Source organism: Anoplophora glabripennis, unplaced genomic scaffold (genome assembly GCF_000390285.2).
Source record: "Anoplophora glabripennis isolate ALB-LARVAE unplaced genomic scaffold, Agla_2.0 scaffold61, whole genome shotgun sequence".
NCBI lineage: Eukaryota > Metazoa > Arthropoda > Insecta > Coleoptera > Cerambycidae > Anoplophora > Anoplophora glabripennis.
This window is the reverse complement of record NW_019416237.1, coordinates 800765-826093: the sequence shown is the minus strand read 5'-3', so window position 1 is coordinate 826093 and position 25329 is coordinate 800765. Positions and strand designations below refer to the sequence as shown.

Here is a 25329-nt window from a genome sequence, read left to right as displayed (position 1 = left end):
GTTACAACATTTTACTGGTGCTCTATATAATAATACACACCAATACACAAAACAGAACAAAGATATTTGTCACAATTGAAGCATCACAATATATATCACTTAATTCGAGAAATGGCGTAAAAAAATATAAATATAAATGCACATAAATATCGCCAATATTTGAAATACAGACCAACAATCATTACTATGACATAGAAATAAGGAAATGGAAATTTAAACACATTAAAAAAAACTATTATTATGTTAAAACACATTAAAACACATTAAAAAAAACTATTATTATGTTGTACTCAGTTGCATAGATGCTAAAAAAACTTAGCAATTAAATTTTCGAATTTGCACCAATAGACTTTCCGTAGCAAACTTGATAATCAAAGTCACAATATAAAAAAAATAATAATAACGGAAAATCTGACCTTTTGCAATGGCAATGACAAATTGCTGATCTTACAATATTCCTGGAGAAGCGAATGCTTCTTTCCTAGTTGGATCCACTTGTCCTTATATAAGCGACGTCAACCAAATCGGAGGATAACAATCCGACATTGAACAACAAGCCCCAAATGCGAGACAGCCAGTATAAAGGTGGAAGAATAGGTTCGAACGAACGAATAGGTAAATTCACGAAGCCCTAAAATAGCACGAATAATAAATGTCTTTCCTTTTTTTGTTGAGATTATCACACCTAAGGCTCACACAAAAGGTTTAAATTGTTGAAAGTAGGGTAAAAAAACTTATTCAAGGATATAGGGCGGCTTCAATTGTAGTCCAATCTGGTATCTGGGATAAATATCTAAATATACATAGATATATATTTCAGTGGTTCGTTATAACTATCTTATTGGCTATAATATGAGAATCCTGTAGATTAAGGAAATAATAGTTAGAATAAGAACCACGTGGGCCAGAAAAGATTACTTACAGATCAATTGCTTCAGAATCCGACATAAGACGTGAACTGTGATTATAGTCACACCAATACATAAATCACATTCAAAAGTGAATTTCGATAAAACTCCCAACTATATTGGAATGCATAAATCGGCACAGAACAACGAAATTCGCTTAACAACAACTGCCTGAATACTCGATAGGAAAAATCCTCGAACCTCGACCAGCAACCTTTTTGTGTGTCCAAAGAAATATAGATAGCTAACGCGGGGACATCGTATGCGGAAGCAGAAGCATTCACGCTACATTTTTACAAAAATTTTCTTTTTATTAAACGCCCTGAGCTAATAAACGGAATTAATGAACTAGAATTGTAATTATTTATATTTACTTTAAAATGCGATTAGAAAAGAAAAAAAATGAGTTAAATAAAAGTGCAACGTAACAATAGTCAAAGAAGGCCAGTAATAAACCTAAATCATGTACCAAATTTGGTTCTTCTGCGGAAAAGTGTTGCAGATATTAAATTTTTTCGAAATTTAGGGCCCCACTTTGGGGGCTAATATCTCTTCAGTGATGCAACTTTGTATATAGGTAAGTATGGTGAAATTACAATATTTTGGACACGTGTGTGAACAATTTGTTCACAGTTATAATATTAAGGGTTGCTGAAAAGGTTTGGTGTATACCAATGCAATATTATTATATATTTACTTTAAGATATCTTTCACCAATTAAGGAAGTTTGAAATTCTTGAGTGGAAATTTGCTGGTAATCAAGCTTTGTTTACAATTTAATTTGCCAAAGTAATCTTATATCCTCATGCATATTTATATCGCCTTTTAAAAGGCTAACCGTAGGATTAAGCGAATTTTTACGGTGAATAACTTCACGAGGATAATTTTATGGCAAGAATTCTACCAGGATTATGGAATATTTTGAACAGAAAGTGGTATTAAATATTCTGCCTTTAATCGCTACTTAATAGGTTGATTGTGATTTGGTTAGCCAACTTTTGAGTCTGATTGGTAACATATTCATCTTTAAATCGGTATGGCCGACTGGTCACAATCCATCATACTGGTCAATTCCCGGATCAATTGACGTAAATCGTCATAAATTAAAACAAATTTACAAGTTCGAAGACTATTCAAAACACTGGTATAGCATTAAAATAACTTTGAGATATGTCTAACAAATAATTTCCAAGACATTTTCGCCATGGAAACTAAAATGCTATGAACGTTATGCATCATCCCAATATATCGTACTACGTATAACTGGTGTACTTGTCTCAAAATGAGAAAAAACAATTAACGTATGGTATGACGCATTGAAACGACAGTATTGTCCAATAAATATGGACAATATTTTCGAAATATATTCCAAAAGCAAACATGAAAATGGAACCGAACGTGTTCTAAAATTACTTCCATGTAGACCAAAAAAAGAAATTAACAAATACTGTAGGCCTGCTACCACGAATGATGTTATTCGTACAAAAGGGGATAAAGGGCACCAAAAGGAGAAACTTTTATTAGCTGACGGTCTAATACATTTTAAATTAAAAACAAAATTTCACGTGAAGGTGTAAACAAATTTAAAGCCGTCCCTGGTGTGGTAGCCCGCTGTATCATTGATATCGAAGTTGCCACGCGTCGCAATGCGAAAGGACTGATGGCGGTTTTGACGGTGGAGGTTGTTTTCGGTGTGCAGCAAAAATAAACTTTCTCTCAACGGTAAATAAAAGTACTTTTATAGAAAACAAAGTTTGTGAAAAAGAAGAGTCGTTGGGGTGAGCATTCGCTGGAGAGTCCTCGTGGTGTGGAGTCGCTCCCAGGTATAAGTATCTGGTCTTTGGCGCCAATCTGTCGTGGTCCTCTTCCGGGAATCATTTCCCGCGTTGCACATTGTTTCTTGTCTTTTGCAACGGTTAGACCGTCCGGCGTCATTTTGGCGTTCTTGACGTAATACTTAAAATGGGTCACTTGCGAACATTTATACCTACAACGGTTTAAATTTTGTGATCGTAAATGCTAAAATTTATTCAAATCTCGTTTAAAATATGTTGTGGCCTTTCCCGTCCACGACCTTCATATGTCAGATGGACATTCCCGGTATCCCGTAACCTTTGAAGTGCCTTTTGCACTGTTCTACTGTTAGATTGTCGTCTGTGGTAACGGACCGCATATGAACGACAAGTCTCATTTAAATTGTACCGATATTCTCCGTATATTAACACCATATCTGCTAGTTTTTGATCAGAAAACTTTTAAACGTAAGTAATACTGCAACACACAACTAAAGAACAGAAGACGTACTGATCTACCATCAGATTTGCTTGATTGCGAACGTCACGTGGAACGTTAGCTAATTAGAGAAGCGCTTCACGCATGTAGCGTGTCCGAAGCATTCTGGCCGTGCACGTGCACAAGATGCATAGGGTCAGCTTACATTTATGGATAATTGTCATAATTAAATTTCTGGAAAACAGAATCATTTAGACCATCAGTTGTTTAATAAAAGTTGCTCATTTTCGTGCCCTCTATCACCATTTTCAAGAAACGCACTTATTTTAGAAAAACCATGTATATACATTTTTTTTAACTGCCATCGCTTTGTTATGATCAGCTGTTTTTATAAATTAAATAATCAGTTAAGAAGGCCTTGAAAAAATCTATATACATGTTTCGATTGTTATATTTTAAAAATTATAAGTAGAAGGGCAAATTTAGATATGCTGGGCGATGTCTGAGTTTGCATGTGCACAAGATACACAGGGTCGGCTTACGTTTATGATTAATTTTCTCGAAAACAGAAGCATTTAGACCAATAATTGCTTAATAAAAGTTGCTCATTTTCATGCCCTCTACCACCCTTGTTTCAGAAACACCCTGTATGTTCTACCCTCCAACGAATATCCGATTCTCTACATTCGACGAGAACAAGAATTTTCCTGGTTTAGTATTTTTTTAAATAATTTGAGTTAGGAAAAAGATATTAAGATGCGGTTTGCGCAGGCTTATTGGTTGGTCATTTGTCTATTTTCTAGTCTAAAAAAAGTCATATCATCGCATTTAAATTTTTTGAGAAAATCCAATATTTTGGTTATAATATCGAATAACGCCCTCTATCGGCGGCCGTGTAGGTCGCAACTGTCATGATTACGAGAAACCTAAAAGCCCAAGAAATGCTCTTTTCAATGATACCAAATTTATCCAAATCCATTAAGCCGTTTCGAAGTTACAGGCATTTATTTCAAACAACATTCAAATACCCCCCACCACTTTATTTCGAAAGATAGAGAAAAATAGTTTTTACAAAAAATGTTCGACTTTAAGTTAACATTAAAACGCAAATACTTTTTTGTTACATTCATTGGGGAAAATCGTGAGAAACGTAACTTTATGTAATTCAATATGGTGGAAACGCCCACTGGCGGCCATCTTGGAAACTTGAAAATAATTTCCAGCATTTTCCCTTGCCCACTTTACCTATAAAATTTTTTACCGTAGCTCTCTACGATCACTAGTTTCTGAGATACAGCCGCTTACCTCGCTTATTTGCCCACCCTGTACACCGCTGAAGATGAAGAAAGTACAAGTACGATGTAATTTCTTGGAAACGGGACACCATACATTTATGTGTGATATAAATTTCTCCTATACGCTTCAATTATGTTTGTAAATAGTTTAAGGAAGTTACTAAGCTTTTATAGAACTTCTTGGGTAATCCATATGTATGTTAATATATATAAGAGAATTAAATTAATGAAATTAGATACAACTAAGACCACTACGTTTTTAAGGAATTTGCTTCTACTATTTTATTTTATTTCCAAGCAGAACAAAATTTTGATTAGTATCTAAACTTCGTCACTGCACAAAATTAAGCAATTCATTCTACCTATGAAAGTCTAGACACTTAGATCTCTTTAATATCTTTAATTATATGATTACTACAGTTTATTACCTACAGTTTGAGTTTGATATTTATGGCTCAATGCTGCTCTCTCAACATTTTGTATCGACCGTAATACAAAGTTAGACGAGCTTTGTGTATTTTATTTGAAGCTTTTGACGGAAGTTCTACTACGCATCCATTCAATGCAATGCTGAAATGTCTACCTACGTATTTTGTTACATGTATTCCTCTAGTTCCTGTTGAACAGCCGTTAATAATGTATGTTATCGACGTCTGTCTATCACGTGCAATACAAATGTGACAAATCTCTCTAACGTTTTCAACATTGAGTTACTCTGAGGCATCAAAAGCTGAAAGAGAATTTGGTGGGGGAGGGGGGGAGGCGATGGAAGAGATGAGGTATGGTGGATGGGGGAGGGGTAGGTCGAGATTCCAAACCGTCCTTAGAATAGTTCATAAAATAAAAATAAGTTTTTTCCTGTTATATCCATATATTTCAAGAATTTGTTGAAATATCTCAGATCAGATTTCTGGAAAAGTTGCAGCAAAATATTGCGCAACTTTGCTAAACTTTTTGGTTTGCACTCGGGGTAATATTCTAGCACCCAAAACCATTCTTGTTACACCACTGTCTGTGCAAAACATTAAACTAGTTTAAGGTACTTTTACTAGTAAACTAGATATCATATCAAAATATAATGCTTATAGCAAATTTTAATAATATTGTATTAATTATTGTGATTTTTTTCTTCTCCACTAGCATAGGAATTGAGATATATAACCATTCTTTAAATGTTAGATTAGCCACTGATATTTAAAAAATAATAACGTTGAATATTCCTCTTATATTTTCTCAGAGAAAAATGACGTTTTCAAATAGAATATTGGATTTACATACGCCTGTTTTGTTAGATAAACAATAATATTGTAAATAACGCATTTTGATTGTTTGCTATTGACTCAAATCATCAACAATTAGTTGATGATTTGAGTCTTTTCCCCTATATTTTTCTTAAGCCGAAAAGACCCTCATTTGGTGGCCCTTTGTGAGCCTTATCTTCACCATTATCTGACATTTCTCATCCCGAAAATCAGAGATTACCTCACAATAATATCCCTTAAAGTCGTTTTTTCTTACATATCTATTTATCATTATATAAATTTTGAGTTGCCTTAAAATATGTTTATCGTTTTCAAGTAAAAGTATATCAAAAACACATTTATAAGTTAACTTATAGATATTTCTATGAAACAATAAAAATTTAGAAGAGATATATCTTCTTATGTTGTGCAAGGAAATATCCCCAGGTGAAATTAGTCTTTAGTATAGGGTTTTATTCGGCTTTGTTCTCTTTAACTTCTTTTGCTGTTCTGTAAGCAGTATATTTGAGTATTTTATTTTTGACGTTCCAGTCTTTGCAGAGTAATAAATATATTTCACCTACTAATAATTAGTAAGTAATTGGGGTCATATCGAATTGTATGATAATTTATTGTTATTAAATTTTATTTGTATACCTATCTATTAGACATTAGTTATATAATTATTAATATAGTTATATAATTAAAACTTATATTTACCTTAAGAATATAGGAGGTCTGCAAGCATCAAATTTAACACGATTATTTTTCCTAATACCTATTTATTTGTAGGGAATTTAATTAAATGTCCCAAACATGTCCGTGATGACCTAAAATTGTAAAGAACAGTTGAGAATATATAATTTTTATGCAATAAACAGATATCATGTCAGAATGATTTGTAAGGTTTCATATTCACATTATTATATATAAATGGAATATAAAGAGATAAAATTAATATCAAAGGAGTAACGGAATAAACGATTCACAAATAATAATACCATAGCAAACGAAGCTAGTCATCTGGTTTTATAATTTGAAAAAAAAATGTTTAAAAATGTAGGTAAATTTTTCTCCAAAAGATGTACAAAATGCAAAAGTCATGCAGTTTTTAAAAGTATTTTTTTTTGTTCATGGATATCATGTAATTGTAGAAAATCAACGTCTATTGTTAGATATTAATAATAAAATTCAAATAGATGTATAAAAAGAGACGAAGGAAGTTCAATACCATTAATTTAGAAAAAATATTAAACTATAGTCATACTTTATATATCGCTAAAGAACTCTAGAAAGTGTTTTCAAATGTTTTTTCTGCTCTAAATAAAACCAGGACATTGTAACTTTTTTTCGCCTGCAAGTACTACTAAAGTAAAATGCTCCCAACTTACTAATATAAATAATAAACTAATTTATTTGCGAATTTAAATATTTTATTGTTTGCATTCATATAAAAAGCAAATTGCACACAGAGTACAGAGCAGACTTGATACAAATGTGTCCTGTTAAATCACTGGAGACCATTCCATTTTGTTTGTGAACGGTCCACCAGAGAGTACGATTTACTCCCGACTTGTTCTCATGAAACAAAACTATACGAGCTGCACGACTGGGACTATTGTTTTTTATCCATTTTAAACCTTGGAAATTAATGGAGCAGTGTGTGAATAATAAAATTGCCGACTTTAGATAACTATCGGTTAGTAATTTCAAAAGTTTAAACTACAATTCAATCTAAGATAGTTTTAAGTTTTTAGATTTTACAATGATTACGTAACTATTATTCCTTTACAACTTATAGGTTTGTTATATTTGTTGGTAGAAACGTCGAAACTTTGATTCTTGATTAATTGTATATATTTTTATGCTTACTACGTCTCATATACCATATGTTGCCTATTTTTAATGTTATTAGCAAATAGTCATCACTGTTTTATGCCGGCTACATAGAGCACTGTGCTGTAGCTAACTATGTTTCAAATCATACTGAAGTCATTGATAGGTACAAACAATTTGTAGCCATATACATGCAAGAGTACCACAACACTGTAGTTGATGATATTTATAACGATTGTGAGCAACAGAAGGCCAAGTAACGATCCTTGCGGTACCCTGATTGTCTCTGGCAATCAATAGACTTGTAACTACGATAACGTACATTGAATTTACTATCAGATAAATGCGATAAAATTGACTATTGAGTGATAATAAGATATTGATATTTAAAGGATATTTGACTTATCACACCGATACGATAAAAACTTTTGGAACCACTGATTCCACCAATAGCTTTGCCTCTCTTTATACTGTATTTCCATATGTTACCACCACGACTCAGTGCTACTGCATTTATAGGCCATTTTAGTATGTTTACTCAGATTTATTAATTCAAATCCACAACAAAACACATATGTTTTTACGCAACGAAAACTAAAGCAAAACTGATGATTATCGAAAACTGAACTAGTAATTTTTTTATGTTTACGGTATAAAAAAACCGGACGACACGCCACTTGTGGTCGCAACTATTCGCCCCTTTCTTTGTAGGATGTAATTCGCGTACGATTTCAGAAGTTCTCAATAAGTTGTAAAAATGTTCATTGATTAATTTTCAGCACCGTCTTCCAGTTTTAAAGATTTTCATTATTGAAATGCTTATTATTAATGCATTATATTTACTATCAACAAATCCTCAAGAAGTTGGTAAATACCCTATATCTTCCTTTTAAAATTTATTTGTAGTTCACTGGGAATGTTCTTCCACATGTTACCTTGCACAATCTGATTTCAACATTTCGTTTTAAATGCTCAATTACCGGCATAATTATTATTTTTTTCTTCTTTCATATTACGAAATTTACTTAGAAACACAATTTTATTGCATATGACAGCGACATTCTAATAAATATAGCCACAAGTTTTACATTTATAGCGAACATCCTTACCATGGCGCTTTTTGTGGTCCTAGCGTAAATCCCCATATGTTTTCTATAGGACTAAGGTCTGGAGAAGCCGCTGTCACTTTCCTTCTTCTCCTCAGAGTAATGCCTATATCATTAAATTGAACATGAAAACAGCAATTTCATTTACCAGTAAAATGTTATCCTTTTCCAGGACGATGTGGCCACGGGAGTCCGTGTGAACAGTTGTGCTACGAACTCCACGACGGGATGTACGAATGTGACTGCAGGGAAGGTTACATACTGCGAGAAGATGGATACAGTTGTTATGGTGAGTTCCATATTTTCGCGCTTATATATAGGAGTGCTTTAATGGCCTTTATCCATAGTTCGGGGAATTTAAAAGGATCAGTTTTGTTAGAAGAAGGCTCGTTAAACAGAAAAGTTTTATACGGCATTTGGAAACTCGGATCGTTGGGAAGTTTGTGTTTATTTTTCCGCAACTTTTCAAAGTAACACAACAGATTTTATGGCACTAAAAGAGCTATAGAAGTGGGTCCAAAGGGACCTGAAATTAATTAAATTATCTTACTTGATGTTTTAGTGGGAATCAAACAAGCTGAAATCAAAATATTTTAGTATAGAAGCAACTTCATGTTTGATGAATCAAAAGTAATCTAAATTTTTGTCATTTAGATTAATTAATACAACTATTCACCTCTTTTTATGTAGTATGTAAGTCATGGACGATTCCAGAGGTTCTCAATAAGTTTTAACAATCTTGATCATTATTAATTAATTTTCGGCATCATTTTCCAGCTTCAAAGGTTTTAATTATTGAAAATGCTACTGAAAATACGTTTTACTTACCATTAAAAAATCTTTTATAAACACATTGAGTCTCTAAAATAAATTTACATCTGATTTCTCCGGAAACAAAACAGAATTTCCAACTTTATCGGTTAATAAAGGCTCATAAAGTGGCACATTTTCCGTAGCATTTCATGGTTCGGTTATTGAACATAAAATCGATAAAAAATGATAACGTCAGCGCCCCAAGACAAGCTACACCTCGTAAACTATGTTGGTTGCAAAATGGGGGCGTTCAGGTCTGAAATAAAACGAGTTTCAGTGCGAGCCAGGCTCCACTGTGGAAATTCATATTGCACTAATAATATTTAAGCCGTAAACTGAGTTTTATTGGTATTATGTGGCTTTCCAACTGTGCTTTAGAGCTGGGTGTAATTTTCCCATGCTGTTGTCTTAGCTACACCAAAAAATCGTAAAATTTTTCTTCCAAAGTAATTTCTTATTACCGGTACATGGGGTTTTTATGGCCTTTCCAGAAATTATTTATTCTAAAACAATACAGGGTGTTAATTATAAGTTTTGCCAAACTTTAATGGCGTATTCTACCGATGTAGGGACTGGTTTTTCATAGATAACTTATTAACGTATAGATAACGTATTAAATACACTCCAGTGGCGTAGTTATTGTGGGAGTAGGCGGCCCTTTTTTGAATAAAATCGTACGGCACTGGTTTTTTAAATAATTTTAAGTGTTTTTAAAATGTGCAATCAATTTGTGGCAAATAAGAAGATACTTAAGTACATACGTTGCTATTTATCATTTTCTATTGATTGCTAAATGTGTAACAATAAATTCAATACCTACAATACCTAATATTTTTGAGAGATTTCAAAACACTATACAACGCCACTGTTTTGTGTGTGCAAAAAGTTTGTTATTTTCATACAGATTTTAATAAAAAAAATATGATAGTCAATTATACAAATATTGGATTGGCAGATATACATTTTACAATGGCAATGCTAGACAAGCTGAACGACTATATAGACAGACTTTTCCAAATTGACGTTGTCCAACAAGGAATACTTTTTCAAGCGTTCATCGAGCTCGTGAAACTGCATGTTTGTCGCTACCAAAACGTCGAGCAAAAGAAAAACTTGGTCGTACAGTTCATTTGGAAGACAGAAATTTGGAATCTGTAAATGCAGACCCATCTACCAGTACTAGACAGATATCAACAGATTTGGGTGTATCACATGTAACGATCTGGAACGTCTTACGGGAACAGCAATTACGCCCATATCATGTCCAGCGAGTTCATGCCCGAGGATTGAATTTTCTCAGTGGTTTTTACAATGCGAACAGCTTGATTTTCAGTTATTAATATTATTTACCGATGAAGCGAAAGGACCCCGCACAAAATGAATGGAAATTGGTTCCCGCTAGATTTGGTTGAAATTGTAATATGTTATAATTCTCGACATTCTGATGAAAACTTGTCACGGGCCCAAAGTGATCCTATGGATAGTTTCAGAGATATAGAGGGGGGCATTGTGTGATTTTGACTGAAGGACTGAGTAAGCTTCACGAAGTTTCAAGTTGATGCATTCAAAAACTGAGGCATGTAATGAATTTTGACTAGTAGGTACAATGCTTTTGGGATCTCTGAACCTGAATTCTTGGATAGCTTAGCTATCTAAGGTTACCTGGAGGTCAGGTAAAGGTCGTTTCAAGGTCAAACTGAAGAAAAGACTTGTATTGAATTTCAACCAGTGCGTATATAAGTTTTTTTTGGGGGGGACTGAATTTGGGGATAGCTTAGCGCTACTAGGTCACATTTAGGTCAAGTCAAGATCATTTCAAGGTCAAAGTAAAGAAAAGGCCTTTCACGAATGTTAACCTGTAAGTATGTATGCTTTTGAGGTCGCCGAACCTGAATTCGGGGATAACTTCAATTCATAATAACCACCAATGGGTGGATGAAAATCCGTATATTATTTCCCAACGTCGATTCCAAGAACAGCTTTCTCCGAATGTTTGGGCAGGCATTGTGGGAGATTACAGAACCCTCTATGGTAGAACTTATCAAAGGTTCCTACAAGAAGAATTACCACCTCTTCTAGAAGAAGTGCCATTGAGGTTACGTCAGTTATTGTGGTATATGCATGATGGGGCGCCACCTCATTACAGCCTTACCGTTAGACAGTTGCTGAATAATCAGTATCCTAACCACTGTATTGGTAGAGGAGGACCCATTGCTTGGCTGGCTCGTTCCCTCGACCTGAATCCCTTGGATTACTTTTTTTGGGGCTACCTCAAAACTATGATATATCGTACTCCAGTTCCCAATGTAGAAGTACTTCGACAGCGCATTGTAGAGGGTTTCGCAACCATACACACACAATAGGACTGGAATTATAAGGCGTGTAAGACGGTCAATGCAGAGACGCTGCGTAGCGTGCATTGCATCCCAAGGACAGCATTTTGAACATTTCTTGTGATCCGAGTCAAGGTTTTAGTGGGATAAAGATCAATAAATAAAAGAACAATATATTTTAAATCATTGCCAACATTTCGATGTTATTTTACAACATCCTCAGGGTTCGAAATTTGAAGTGTCTTTTGTCCAACTTAACAGTTCTAAATATTAAGAAGATGGTATCTAGATCTTAAAATCTTTGGCAAAACTTATCATTAACACCCTGTATATTATAATTGTATAAAATAGTACATTGCAATTCTTAACTGTAAGGTTTAAAAAGTTTGAGTGGTTATCGGATTGAACTGATTGTTTAAAATAAATAAGCAAGTTAAAATTTTTATTAATTTTTAAAAACAACCCTCTCCAAAATAAATATATAGAGTGTTATAATGTCCTAGGGCTAACAGCACTTGAAGAAATAAGAAAAGACAGCACGTAAAAAGTGCATATAACGTTAATGTAGGTACAAATATAAAGCGACTCATTTGCTCTTTCTTTCAAAGGGTATTTCATGAGCTCCTTAGAATGGCTATGCCATGGCCTTGATGTCCAGTATTTCCTGTGTTCTATTTCAGTCCATTTGCCCAGAGCCCGCCTGACCACACTGGGAGATGTATCGCAGAAGGGCTCCGGGCCAATGAACTTAAAATGCCAGGTAGTTCTTAGTTATTTTTCAAAATAGTACATTTTACCGACATGAAACAAGAGAATACTCTTTGCAGCAAAATACCTGCAGATTTTATGATTTTATCAGTGGCTTAAAAAGGTCTCCTGTATTCTACCAGGTAATAGAGGTTTTGGATATTATTTACCTTGTATAAATAATGTTTTACCTGGTTTTTGTGTACTCTATATATTAACCTAACTATACGAATTACAAGAAAGTTAATGTTACGACAAAAAAAAGGCCCCATTAGGCCATAAATTATTTTTAATTTACGGGCAATCCGCTGCCTACAATGGCTAATACAATTTTCCTCAACAATACAGCCGTTATGAAATTAATAAACTTCCTTTGTTCGTTACTTCCAAGTAACATCTTTCTTGGCGTACGATAATGTCAATTAATTATTCGTTATTAATGAGCTTTTCAAGGTTTGTACCTACTCCATGGGGCGAGAAATATTAAAACTAATTAAACTACCATTCAGCGAATAAAGCGATGCGAAAAATTTAACTGCGCCATTTTTTATGGCTTTACGGGCGCTTTCAGCTGCCAGAGCTGACTCGGGATCTTAAATGTGGCGAAAAGCTCGATTACTTTTTACAGTCGGAGAAATGTTCGAGTGAATTCATCAACAGTTTTGACAGAATAGAGTATAAAAGTAAGTTAAATAGTACATTTTTTATTTAAAGTTAGATGTTCTAAGTAATTAAATCAAAAAATATATATACTGTGTCTACTGACTACGTATTCTTTTTCGTGTGAATATGATGTTTTTAAAATTAAATATTTTTTAAATATCTTATGCAAAAACCGATTTAAAATTTTGGAGTAAGCAGATTGAGGCCTCGGTATTGTTCGATCATTCTTTCTCATCAAAAAAATGGTAGCGGAAGCGTCGAGACTTAAAAAATTCAAGACGTGGGACAACCCCAAGAACCTCATATACCTGTGTAAACAAAGGTATTAAACAATGATTAAACTATATTGAGATGAAATCAGACGTGAGAGAGCAAATTAAAATTTAAATTCAATTTCTATTTAAAAGACAAAGCGGTAAAGATAATGGTTGAAATGGTTATTATAAAATTAAGAAAATATTTGATTAAAAAAATTGTTGTTAGTATTGAATAAGTAGTAGGAATCATCGGATTATTAGAATAGTATAAATTTCAAAATTCAAATATAAAAATAATTATAATTTTGGTTAGATAGAGCATATGCTAATAAGTTGTTAGAAAACATAACTAAAAGTAATTCAAATTCATAAGTGACAGATATCTAATAAAAGTTAAAATGTCAGAGTGCTCATAAATAGTTATAATATAAGGTAAAATACTAATTAGGAAAAGATATTAAGGTTTAAAGAAAAAGTTGTATATCAATAAATCAATATGTCATAGAAATGTCAAAATTAAAGTGGGATTCACAAGGAATAAAGTAGTATATAGAAAAGTCAAATAAGAGTATAGAATGAGAAATATTTTGAAGTAGAATGTAAATGTGATTGTTAAGAAACTAGAATAGGGCATAAATGTAAAGGTTTAAGTGAAGTGAGGTGAGTGAAAAAGAAAAACGGCAAGTAAAAAGAAAGCAAAATCTGATATGTGGAAAGGCCTTAACAAGGGAGAAACAAAAAATCAAAGTAGTGGAAAGAAAAAAATAATTATTGATTAGTTACGAATTAATTGGGTGAAAAAGTCAGATATTGTAGAAAGATATTAAAAACCCCGGAAAACAAGAGAAGCATTTATTGAGAGAGTGTTAGAGAAATAAAGTAAAAGAAACCAGCAGAAGCAGCAGAAAGAAAGCGGACCATCAGCAACAGCAGCAGAAAGAAAACGAACCTTCAGCATCAGCAGCAGAGAGAAAGCGGAAAGACAGCAGCTTCCGAGAGAAAAAAGTACAACAGCAGGCAAGTCCCAGGAAACCAGATAAATAAGAGGCCTAGTAGTAGCAGTAGCAGAGAGAAAGTGGAAGTAGTAGTAGAAGCAGGTCCCAAGAAATTCGTCAGAAAGCGGTATAGCCGACAGTGTCCAAAAAGCTATTGAGACAGGAAAGAAAAGGAATTAAACAAATAATACGTATAAAAAAAGGTACCTTTCATTTTCGTAGACAATTTGTGCACAAATTAAAAGTAAAATTCGCTTGAAAGTTGTCAGAAATTCAGAGATTTCAAATTTTAACAAATTTAATTCAGTTATATAGCAAGCATCATAAAAATTTGGCCAAGCATTTTAGATTTATAGATATTAAGATTAGTGATAAGTTGGAACATATTAAAACAAGAAATTATACGAGAAAATTTAAGTACATATAGAAAGCAACCAGTAATACAGTTATTTCAGGAAATTAGCCAAATCGAAATAAATTCTTGTTGTAAGTCTTCAAGACATTCTAAAAAACTTCAAAATATTTGATAGTGTGTGACATTTCTAAACTGAAACATTGATATACAAAATAAAATATTAATAAATTAATTTATTGATAACATCTGTTGTTTAGACTTGTGCTTGGTTTCTGGAAGAATAATATTTTGATTTGAACCGACTACTGAGGAGAGTTAGACTCTCCTCAGTAGAGGAGTAGTAGAGAGTTAGCTAGCAGGGAAAAGGCAACATCACACTAAAATCAAATTTACATGTCACACTAAAACAAAATTTAAAATTTAATTTGGCGCTCACACAAATACAAAGTCACACAACTATATACCATTTCAATATATTACTTTCCACTGTCCTAAATGTACAGAGCCTCCCTCTTGCTTATATAAATAGTAAAACGCAGCACGGTTAGACGTATGAAAACATTTATTTGTATGTGATAGAATTTCAAAATATAAATCAAAGTGAACGTAAAGAGGATTGAAACTTTTTCTCATCTTTAATTCATCTATGCCGAATGTAAAGTACAACTGGTAAAGTTTTCCGTATGTTATATTTTCTGTTATTTATGCATTGGCTCTACTGAGTCTTATAAGAGAACGCAGAATGTTGATTTTTCTTAGAAAATCCTGGAAAGGCCGTCAACTCAAACAGCAACAATGTTCTCTACAAATACATACCTACATGTTATTTGTTAACAAACCACTGCCACCGAAAACAATAAAACGCAATAATTGAATGTCGAATATTGAAAATATTGAATATTGAAATTGAAGACTCTTTTTCCTGTATTTAATCTGGGTGCGACAAAGGATTGTAAAACTTTTACGAACCCAAATGTTGTTCTTTACTTCACTCTAATTCTGATATTCGTTAAATATTTACGTTTTCAACTTGACAACTATTGAAGTAACTTCTTATTTTTTTGCCTAGCGTATGTGATCATGAATCATGTTGACCCTAAAAGTATGACCAAAATGTAACATATATCGACTATTGGACCTCTAAACTTATACAACAAGATTTTGTAATTTTTCACAATCTGGACACCTTTGCTTGTCATTTGCGTACTTTGACGTTTTATACAATTGTGGGTACACATGTTCCCTTGTGACCCATTTTTAAGTGTTGCGTCAAGAGCGCCAGCCTGACGCCGGCGCCGCCCGGACGCACCAGGGTTCCCGGAAGACGACACCGGCAGATTGGCGCCAAGGACCAGGTACTTCTGCGAGCGACTCCACACCAAGACGACTCCCCAGCAAACGCTCGAACCGACAACACGTCTTTTTTTCACAAGCTTAGTTTTCAATAAAAATATTTTATATTCACCGTTGAGAGAGAGTTTTATTTTTACCGTACAGCGAAAGTAACCATCAGCGAAAGTAACCATCATTCATTAAATGTTAATTTAAACCAAAATTTGGAATCAAAACAAGCAACAAAAGTGTAAAATAATAAGTTGTGAACAACTGTAATTCTGTGAATAGATTAAAATAAATAGTAACTGAGACAGTCACGAAGAATTTACGAATAATCCACTGGACTTGCAAAAGGAAGCTAGCAATATTTCTCTGAATTTGTTACCTACAAAGTCAAAACAATGGTAAGAAAAGTATTATGAATTGTCGAATAACTGGAAAAGGAAGAAATAGCCAAAAACTTAACGGAAAATATACCACTTGCTTATATATCAGAAAGGTCAAAGATTGTAAAAGCATGTACTCCATGGTCTGAATTTTCACTGTTGAAAAGCAATTTATTTAAATAGTCAAGGAAAATATGAATTTTAATCAATTTCATAAAGTTGTCCAAGAAGTCTCAAAGTGTGACTCAAGAACAATGTATTAAATTTTTTAAGGAAGCACATGATTCGGAATACCTATGATGAAGATAAACTAAGTTGAATTAATTATGTTTTTTTTATTAGCATTGTACTGGTATAGATTTCTTTTATTATGGGACTATATGGAGCTTGTTGTCGAAATGAGTTGTTGAATATGAAACGTATGGATTGTTACAGTTCTACAAACAAAAAAAATAACATTACCAGAACATTTACAGTCACAAATAAAACAGTTGATGTATTGAATCTACTTACAATATACAAATATGTTTTTCTTAGACCTACCCACACTTTCATAATCGCATGTTCATTTAGTACCTACAAGAGTAATAAATGCACAGAGCAACCCATCGGAAAAAAATTATTTTGCAAAATTCCAAGCAAAATAGGCACGTTTTTGAAACTGCCTGAACCTAATACATACACAGGACATTGTTTCCGCCGTAGTTCCGCAACCCTACTAGCTAACTCTGGGAGTGATTTACTAACACTTAAAAAACATGGAGGTTGGCGTTCTTCTGCAATTGCAGAAGGATACATCGATGACTGCTTATCAAATAAGATTCACATTTCTAAAAAAATCCTGACAAACACAAAACAACAGTCTAGTGCTAGAGGAAACAACCCAACTAAAGTATTAAATATTTCCGACCAAATAAATAAAATACCAGTTAATCTAGACAATTCCAATGAACCATCATCTATAGAAATAAGTCACCGAATGCCTACAAATTCTGGTATTACTATCAATAATTATTGTGTTCAAAGGATAATTAACATTAATTATTATAATAAATAAATTTGTAAATTGTTACTACTTAAGCTTCTTATTAAATTATGTTTATATTTATGAAATCTTCTTATATTTTTCCTTTTTTTGGTTTTGTTTAATGCTAGGCGAAAAACAGTTGTGTGTCACACAAGTAGAAAACGCATTCAAAAGATGAGTAAAAAACTTCGTTACATTACATCCACTATCTACTTTGAAACGCTTCATTTCTTCGGGTCTTTATGAATGACTTATGACGAGTGGTATCTTGAAAGCTGGCACCGACCAACGCTAATGCGGTTCCTGTTTTGGCTCAGGATTTACATTTTGCGAAAGCCTAATCGGCTTTCTAGGATACACTCTATTATAATGTAAATACCGCATAGTTAGGGGTACGCAAACAGTTCTAATCTGCAGGAGGAAATATGCTAAATTAATGCCAGTATTTATCAGCATTTACCAAAACATACTAGACTGGTCTATATTGTGTTTCGGTTATGTGTAATGTCGTAGAGTCGCGTTTTCCTGTTACGATAGCAACAGGAACCTAACCGAAACCGAGTACAGTGTATTTCTTCATTAGGCAGAATGTGGCTGGCTGTGTGTTTCATATTTGTTGCTCTATTTTAAATGTATTCAGCAAATTCAAAGAAATTCAAAACATTTTTTCCAAAAAGTATTATCAAATGAAGTTAAACAATGTTCTTCGATACCTGAAATCTCGGTATGCAAAAAATATGTAATCCCCACAGACAAGATTCCTAACGCCTTTTGAAAAAAAAATTGAAGTGTAAAAGTGTCCTTATAGGCTAATCAGTAGTAGCAAACGGACTGTGCCATCATATAAAAGACAGTCTGTGGATATATGCTTATACAGGGATGGCCAGAAGTACGGAATAAAATTCATATCTTTTGAATGAGTTAATTTTTTTTAAAACGCCGAAACACGGTAACTGATTTTGATTTTTTCCTATCTTTCGGTTATATAATAATTAATTTTTCTTCAACCCCCTAACCCCCAGCTACCCCTACTTTTTTTTTCAAATGGAAACATAAGGCATTAGGGGGCTCGTTGAAAAGTTTATAGAAAACCGAATCCAGCCATACCAAATAAACAGTTTATTTAGAAATTGAAACAACTAGATAATTTACAAAAGTAAACTCAATGTCGCATATGCTGAAAATGTCCTCTATTCACTATTTGGCATTCTCCAAGACGATAGTAAAAGCTGTCCACAGCATTCCGAATGACTTCAGCTGGTAAATGCATCTTCGCCCTAAACTTGTTCTTTAAATTCTCAATATTATCCGGTCTGTCTTGGTAGACTCTTTCTTTCAAATATCCCCAAAGAAAATAATCTAGGGGTGTTAAGTCTGGGGATCTTGGCGGCCATTCAACTGTACCCCGTCTACCAATCCAGCGATTTGGAAACATTTCATCTAAGTATCTTCGAACATCAATACCAAAATGTGGGGGAGCGCCATCTTGTTGGAACCAAATTCTTTCATTCGGTATATCTGGATCAATTTCATGAGGGAAAATCACAGCTAGAGCAGGTATCAGGTCAAATGTTAGGAAATCCAGGTAGCGTGCGGCAGTAAGATTTTCTTCAAAAAAGAATGGGCCCAAGATTCTGTTGTTGATGATACCTGCCCATACATTAACTTTTTGTGGATGCTGCGTATGCGATTCGCATGTCCAGTGTGGATTTTCCTGGGACCAAAAGCGATAGTTGTGCCTGTTAACCACTCCATTTAAATAAAACGTAGCTTCATCCGAAAAAAGTACGTCTCGTTGAAAACCATTATTGTCGTCACACCGTCTCATCATTTCCTCACAAAATTGTAATCGCCTATCATAATCGTCTTCCAAAAGCTCTTGGACAAGACATACCTTATAGGGGTGGTATTTCTCTTGTTTCAGAAACATTCGAATTGCAGTTCGAGAAGCATCGTGATTGCGGGCCAATGAAACAGTTGAAGTATGAGGATTTTCAACAAGTTCTAATGCAATGTCTAATTTCTTTTCTTCATTCAAAGCACGTGCCCGTCCAGTTTTGGGCAAAGTCTGTACTGTACCGTGTTCCTCAAATTTGTGAAATATTTTACTAACTGTCCCTTGCGAGATTTGGTTTTCGGGATATTTCGCATTAAATAAATCGCGCACTTCAGCCTGACTTCTTATTTTGTCTCCACATCCAAGCAATATCAAGATTTCGATGCGTTGCCTTTCCGACAATACCATTGCAATTCAGTAAATAACTTGATTTTGACACAATAGTAACGTTTCGAACTCCAATTTACAACTAAAGCGAAAAATTAACCAGAAAGCCTGGCAAGTAAGTGGTGCCAAAAAAACGCAACATAAAAAATATATCTTTTTTGCGTTAGCAGTGATAGGTACAGTTTCAAATTCTTTATTTTATTCTGTGCAAATTCATGGAGGATAACACTGAAGATAATTAAATTTTATTTCACTTGTTAAGTAGGTGTTTTATACAACCCTAAAAACCTTGCTATTGAAAAAATAAAACTTGTTTATTTGGTATGGCTGGATTCGGTTTTCTATAAGCTTTTCAACGAGCCCCCTCATGCCTTATGTTTCCATTTGAAAAAAAGTAGGGGTAGCGGCGGGTTAGGTTAGGTTAGGTTAGGTTAGGTTAGGTTAGGGGTTAGAAAAATTAATTATTATATAACCGAAAGATGGGAAAAAAATCTAAATCAGTTAACGTGTTTCGGCGTTTTAAAAAAAATTAACTCATTCAAAAGATATAAATTTTATTATATACTTCTGGCTATCCCTGTATATTTCCAACTCCAATTTACCATTAATTTTTTTTATATACATTTTTATGCACAAAATACATTTTTTAAAGTTTTTTGCATATAAAACCTAAACTAACGAAGCAATCTGAATGCTATAAAGAGATAATTTGTAGATGATCGAAATACGAATAAAACGAGAGGTCGATCGATCCGATCGGATAATTAGAAAATCCGGAAAAATCGGAAAATTTAGCGTTTGTTTAAAGATTCATTACCTACTCCGTTATTTTTTAAGTTGTAGAGCTGAGTCTGTGGACAAAAGTAATGAATTATATGTACCTTAAGTGAGCACAAAGCAGGCGATNCTATTGAAAAAATAAAACTTGTTTATTTGGTATGGCTGGATTCGGTTTTCTATAAACTTTTCTACGAGCCCCCTCATGCCTTATGTTTCCATTTGAAAAAAAAGTAGGGGTAGCTGCGGGTTAGGTTATGTGATAGAAAAATTAAATATTATATAACCGAAAGATGGAAAAAAATCTAAATCAGTTAACGTGTTTCGGCGTTTTAAAAAAAATTAACTCGTTCAAAAGATATAAATTTTATTATGTACTTCTGGCTATCCCTGTATATTTCCTACTCCAATTTACCATTAATTTTTTTTATATACATTTTTATGCAAAAAATGCATCTTTTTTAGTTTTTTGCTTATAAAACCTAAATTAACAAAGCAATCTGAATGCTACAAAGAGAAAATTTATAGAGAATCGAAATACGAATAAAACGAGAGGTCGATCGATCCGATCGGATAATTAGAAAATCCGGAAAAATCGGAAAATTTAGCGTTTGTTTAAAAATTCATTATCTACTCCACCATTTTTTAAGTTGTAGAGCTGAGTCTGTGGACAAAAGTAATGAATTATATGTACCTTAAGTGAGCACAAAGCAGGCGATATCGAACCATTAGTTTTGGCACAATTGCAATTTGAATATTTTGCAAAATTTCTGGATGCGTTGGAGGTGGTCCGATTTTAATTTTTTAGCCGGATTTTAAAAGTAGAAGTTTAATACTACAAAACGTATATTCTAAATTTCCGATAAAATTATGCGAAATAGGTGAAAAATTCCTCCAATCATGCTCAAAAACGGTCGAGCGCGCGTACGCGGTCGAGTAGTGGGAGAAGATCTGGAAATGAGGGCAAAAAAAATTCAAACTGCAATTGTTCCAAAACTAATGGTCCGACAGCGCCTGATTTGTTCCCATTTAAAGTACCTAAACTACTTTTGTGCACAGGGTCAGCTCTACAACTTAAAAAATGACGGAGTAATGAATTTAAAAAAAACGCTAAATATTCCCAATTGATTTCGATTTCCCACGAATTGTCTCTTTATAGCATTCAGATTGCTTCATTAATTAAGGTTTTATAATAAAAAAACTAAAAAAGTGCGTTTTTTTGCATAAAAGTTTTTATAAAAAATTAATTAATGGTACATTTAAGTACGAAATATATGTACAATCAATTTTNACGGAGAAAAACCGGAAAAATCGGAAAATTTAGCGTTTGTTTAAAAATTCATTATCTACTCCACCATTTTTTAAGTTGTAGAGCTGAGTCTGTGGACAAAAGTAATGAATTATATGTACCTTAAGTGAGCACAAAGCAGGCGCTATCGAACCATTAGTTTTGGCACAATTGCAATTTGAATATTTTGGTGCACTATTTTGCAAAATTTCTGGATGCGTTGAAGGTGGTCCGATTTTAATTTTTCAGCCGGATTTTAAAAGTAGAAGTTTAATACTACAAAACTAAATATTCTAAATATCCGATAAAATGATACGAAATAGGTGGAAAATTCCTCCAATCATGCTAAAAAACGGTCGAGCGCGCGTACGCGGTCGAGTAGTGGGAAAAGATCAAACTGCAATTGTTCCAAAACTAATGGTCCAACAGCGCCTGCTTTGTGCACACTTAAAGTACTTAAACTACGTTTGTACGGAGTAATAAATTTAAAAAAAAAACGATAAATATTCCCAACTGATTTCGATTCCCTACAAATTGTCTCTTTATAGCATTCAGATTGCTTCGTTAATTAAGGTTTTATAATCCAAAAAACTAAAAAAGTGCGTTTTTTTGCATAAAAGTTTTTATAAAAAATTAATTAATGGTACATTTAAGTATGAAATATATGTACAATCAATTTTGCCATGATACTATAGGAGTTAGGAAAAAAAGTGAATGTACACTTTTTGTCAATAACAAACTGTTCTATCAAAAAACAGCATCATTTTTTATTTTTATTTTCAGTAGGGCCGTATTATTTTTTTTTACAATTTAATGAGTGAGTCCCCATAACTCCGCCACTGGTTGCTTGCGGGACTTCTACTTCTATGGAAAAATGGTATCTTATAAGAAGGTGTGTGATGCCAAATTTGGCTTAAATAGCCTTCTTCATTTAAAAGTTACTTAAAAAATTCGAATTTTAAAAAAATCTTTAATGCCCTATATTTTGAAAAATGAAGTGACTCTAGAAAAAAAATTATACTTGATTTTTTCTTATTTTTTTATGAGGAATATCTCCTTAAAGTTTGTCGACTTAATCCTGGAACATCCTGTATAAGCATATATCTACACTGTCTTTTATATGATGGCACAATATATTTATATTTAAAACATAACACCAGCAAACAGCATTTTAAACTGCGGTATGTAAAGAATAAATATAATTTCTACATATATGCAAAAAAAAACAATGTATAAATTCTTTAATAAAAGCGAATATTCCTTAAAGTACTTAGATATTACTTGTAGATGTTACTCAGTTGTGATATAGGGCGAAAAATATCTCAAACATCTCTGTTAACAGAATAATACTTACAGAAGCTCTGAATAAAATATTCATAAATGATAACTGAAATTTTACGTGCGTTAAATATTAAACATATTCAAAACATTTTTAAGTTTTAATGTCACAGTGAATTGATATAGATATAGACTTGTAGGATTAATAAATATTCAAATAAAACTGTATTTAGACCACCTTAAATAGTCAGTCTAATTAGAGTTTGAACGTAAAAAAAAAATATTAGTGGTCATTTTATGACTGTGAAGGGTATGTAGAATGATAGTATCAAAAAACTAACTTGACAGAAGTGACTTTAAGTTCGCAAATTGTAAATAAGAAGCAAAATTACGTGTTTTTCACTTTTTGTACTGCCCAAAAAAATATAGACGACCTATCGGAAAATTAGTTGTTTAATGTTATAGGCAATTAAATTATGTACAATTTAAGGTACCTAAAGTCATATTTCACCAATTTGTTGACTGTAAAATACAGGTCGAACGCGAAATAATCAGTTCTCGAAAATTACACATTATTATTGCAAAGAGCGATGCATATTGATGAAATTAATAAAACAAGACCAACATGTGTGCCAAAGGTCGATTCGATTGACCCTGAAATTGTTGCAGCAAGTATTTGTTAATTAATTTCCTACTTAATGTTTAATTAAACGTTAATTTTAGAAGTTTATATCGTAGATATAACTTCTAATTGATTCAAGAACACGTAAAGAAAAAGGACAATGTCATCTAACAAAGTAGCGTTAAAAATAAATTGTCTCAGGGTCAGGCAAAAGCCGCTCGGGAATTCGCTCTTTTGCAATAAATAGAACTTATTTTAAAAAAATATGTTTTTTTTAATAACGTTAATTATTAATCTGGATATGATTTGGTGCGGTTTATTGTTTATATGTCAAACGCCAAGCGCATGCGGATAACAGAATAATTTTCTAAATCGCTCGCCAAAGTTTCTACCCGTGCTTAGGGCCATTAAACGCTGCGGTAATGGAAGTTATCCACCGTAATAGAAGAGTATATCGAGGATTCGCTATCAAGTAAAATTGACATAGTAAAGAGGATTCAAGGGAAGGATTTCATACAGTTCTTTATTAGCTCCATAATACAACGGAAAGTAGTAAAATTGTAACATAATAATACAACGATGGTCACAAAATGTTAGTTCCCTTCATTAACATTTCGACGAAACTGCTAAAATGGAACCATTAATAATAAAATTGGAAATTTATTCTGATTCTTGGTTACCTATGCTGCATGTTTTTTTTGACTAATAATCCATCAAATGTACGATTTTGTAACTAAATACGTCTTCGTTATTGATTACAAAATAACGATCAGTCAGTAGACGATTCCAAGAAAGCAGGTCTATAATAAATTCTTGCCCTTAATATTATTTTAATATGAGATATTCCCAGCCCACGGTTATTTTCGTCATGCATTATTTGACATATAAACACCTCGTTACACGGTGTTATAAAAGTTATATTTACTTTTGTATGTCAAGTGAAACATGTTACATGAGAAATAGAGGAAAAATACCTTCATAGCTGAAAAATAACAAAAAATTACCTGCAACGACACAGCTGTGTGATATTCCCAGCAATTTTGCCTCGCAAATTAATTTGAGAATGTTTATTTTACATGTTTAGATTGTATAACTGTTTTTGGTCCTGTCCCTGTTTTAAAATAAAAGGAGTTTCAGTATTTTCTGTGTTTACAACTACATTTAGTAAAAACAAAGAACAAAAATATGTTTTCATTAAAGCTATTGATTCAGTTTTTTTTACTTATTTGATATTCAATATCATAATATTGTGTTTTTATGTTTACTGGCTGGTTTTAAGTGTAAGTTTTGGTTAAGCAAAAATAATTTAATAAAATAACCCTTGACTGATAATATTTGAGCAAAGGTTTATTTAATTAATTTCTTAATTTTCTCACAGGTCGAAAAATACCCAACAAACAGAAAAAATCAAAAGGTATGCCACAAATAAATGTACTTCAGACAATATATACAAAAAATATGTATTACAAAAACAGAGTTTAGACAAGGTGTTGAGGATTACAATTTTGGAAAAGTTTCTTTGCATTATTTTGTCCAAAAAGTTCTCTAAAACATGCACCAAAAACTGAATATTCTTACGTTTTGAATTTCAGTATTTCGAACAAAATTCTA

The 25329-nt window shown here is 32.9% G+C and overlaps 1 protein-coding gene across 1 annotated transcript in view; it reads left to right on the top strand.

The window, feature by feature from the left end:
* Positions 1-8327: 8327 nt before the first annotated feature.
* LOC108917708 (pikachurin) overlaps positions 8328-25329 on the top strand; it is a 232074-nt gene continuing 215072 nt past the window's right edge. The window contains exons 1-2 of the mRNA XM_018724445.1: positions 8328-8379; positions 8791-8907. Coding sequence (XP_018579961.1) covers positions 8328-8379; positions 8791-8907 — 169 coding nt within the window. The remainder of the gene's footprint in view (positions 8380-8790; positions 8908-25329) is intronic.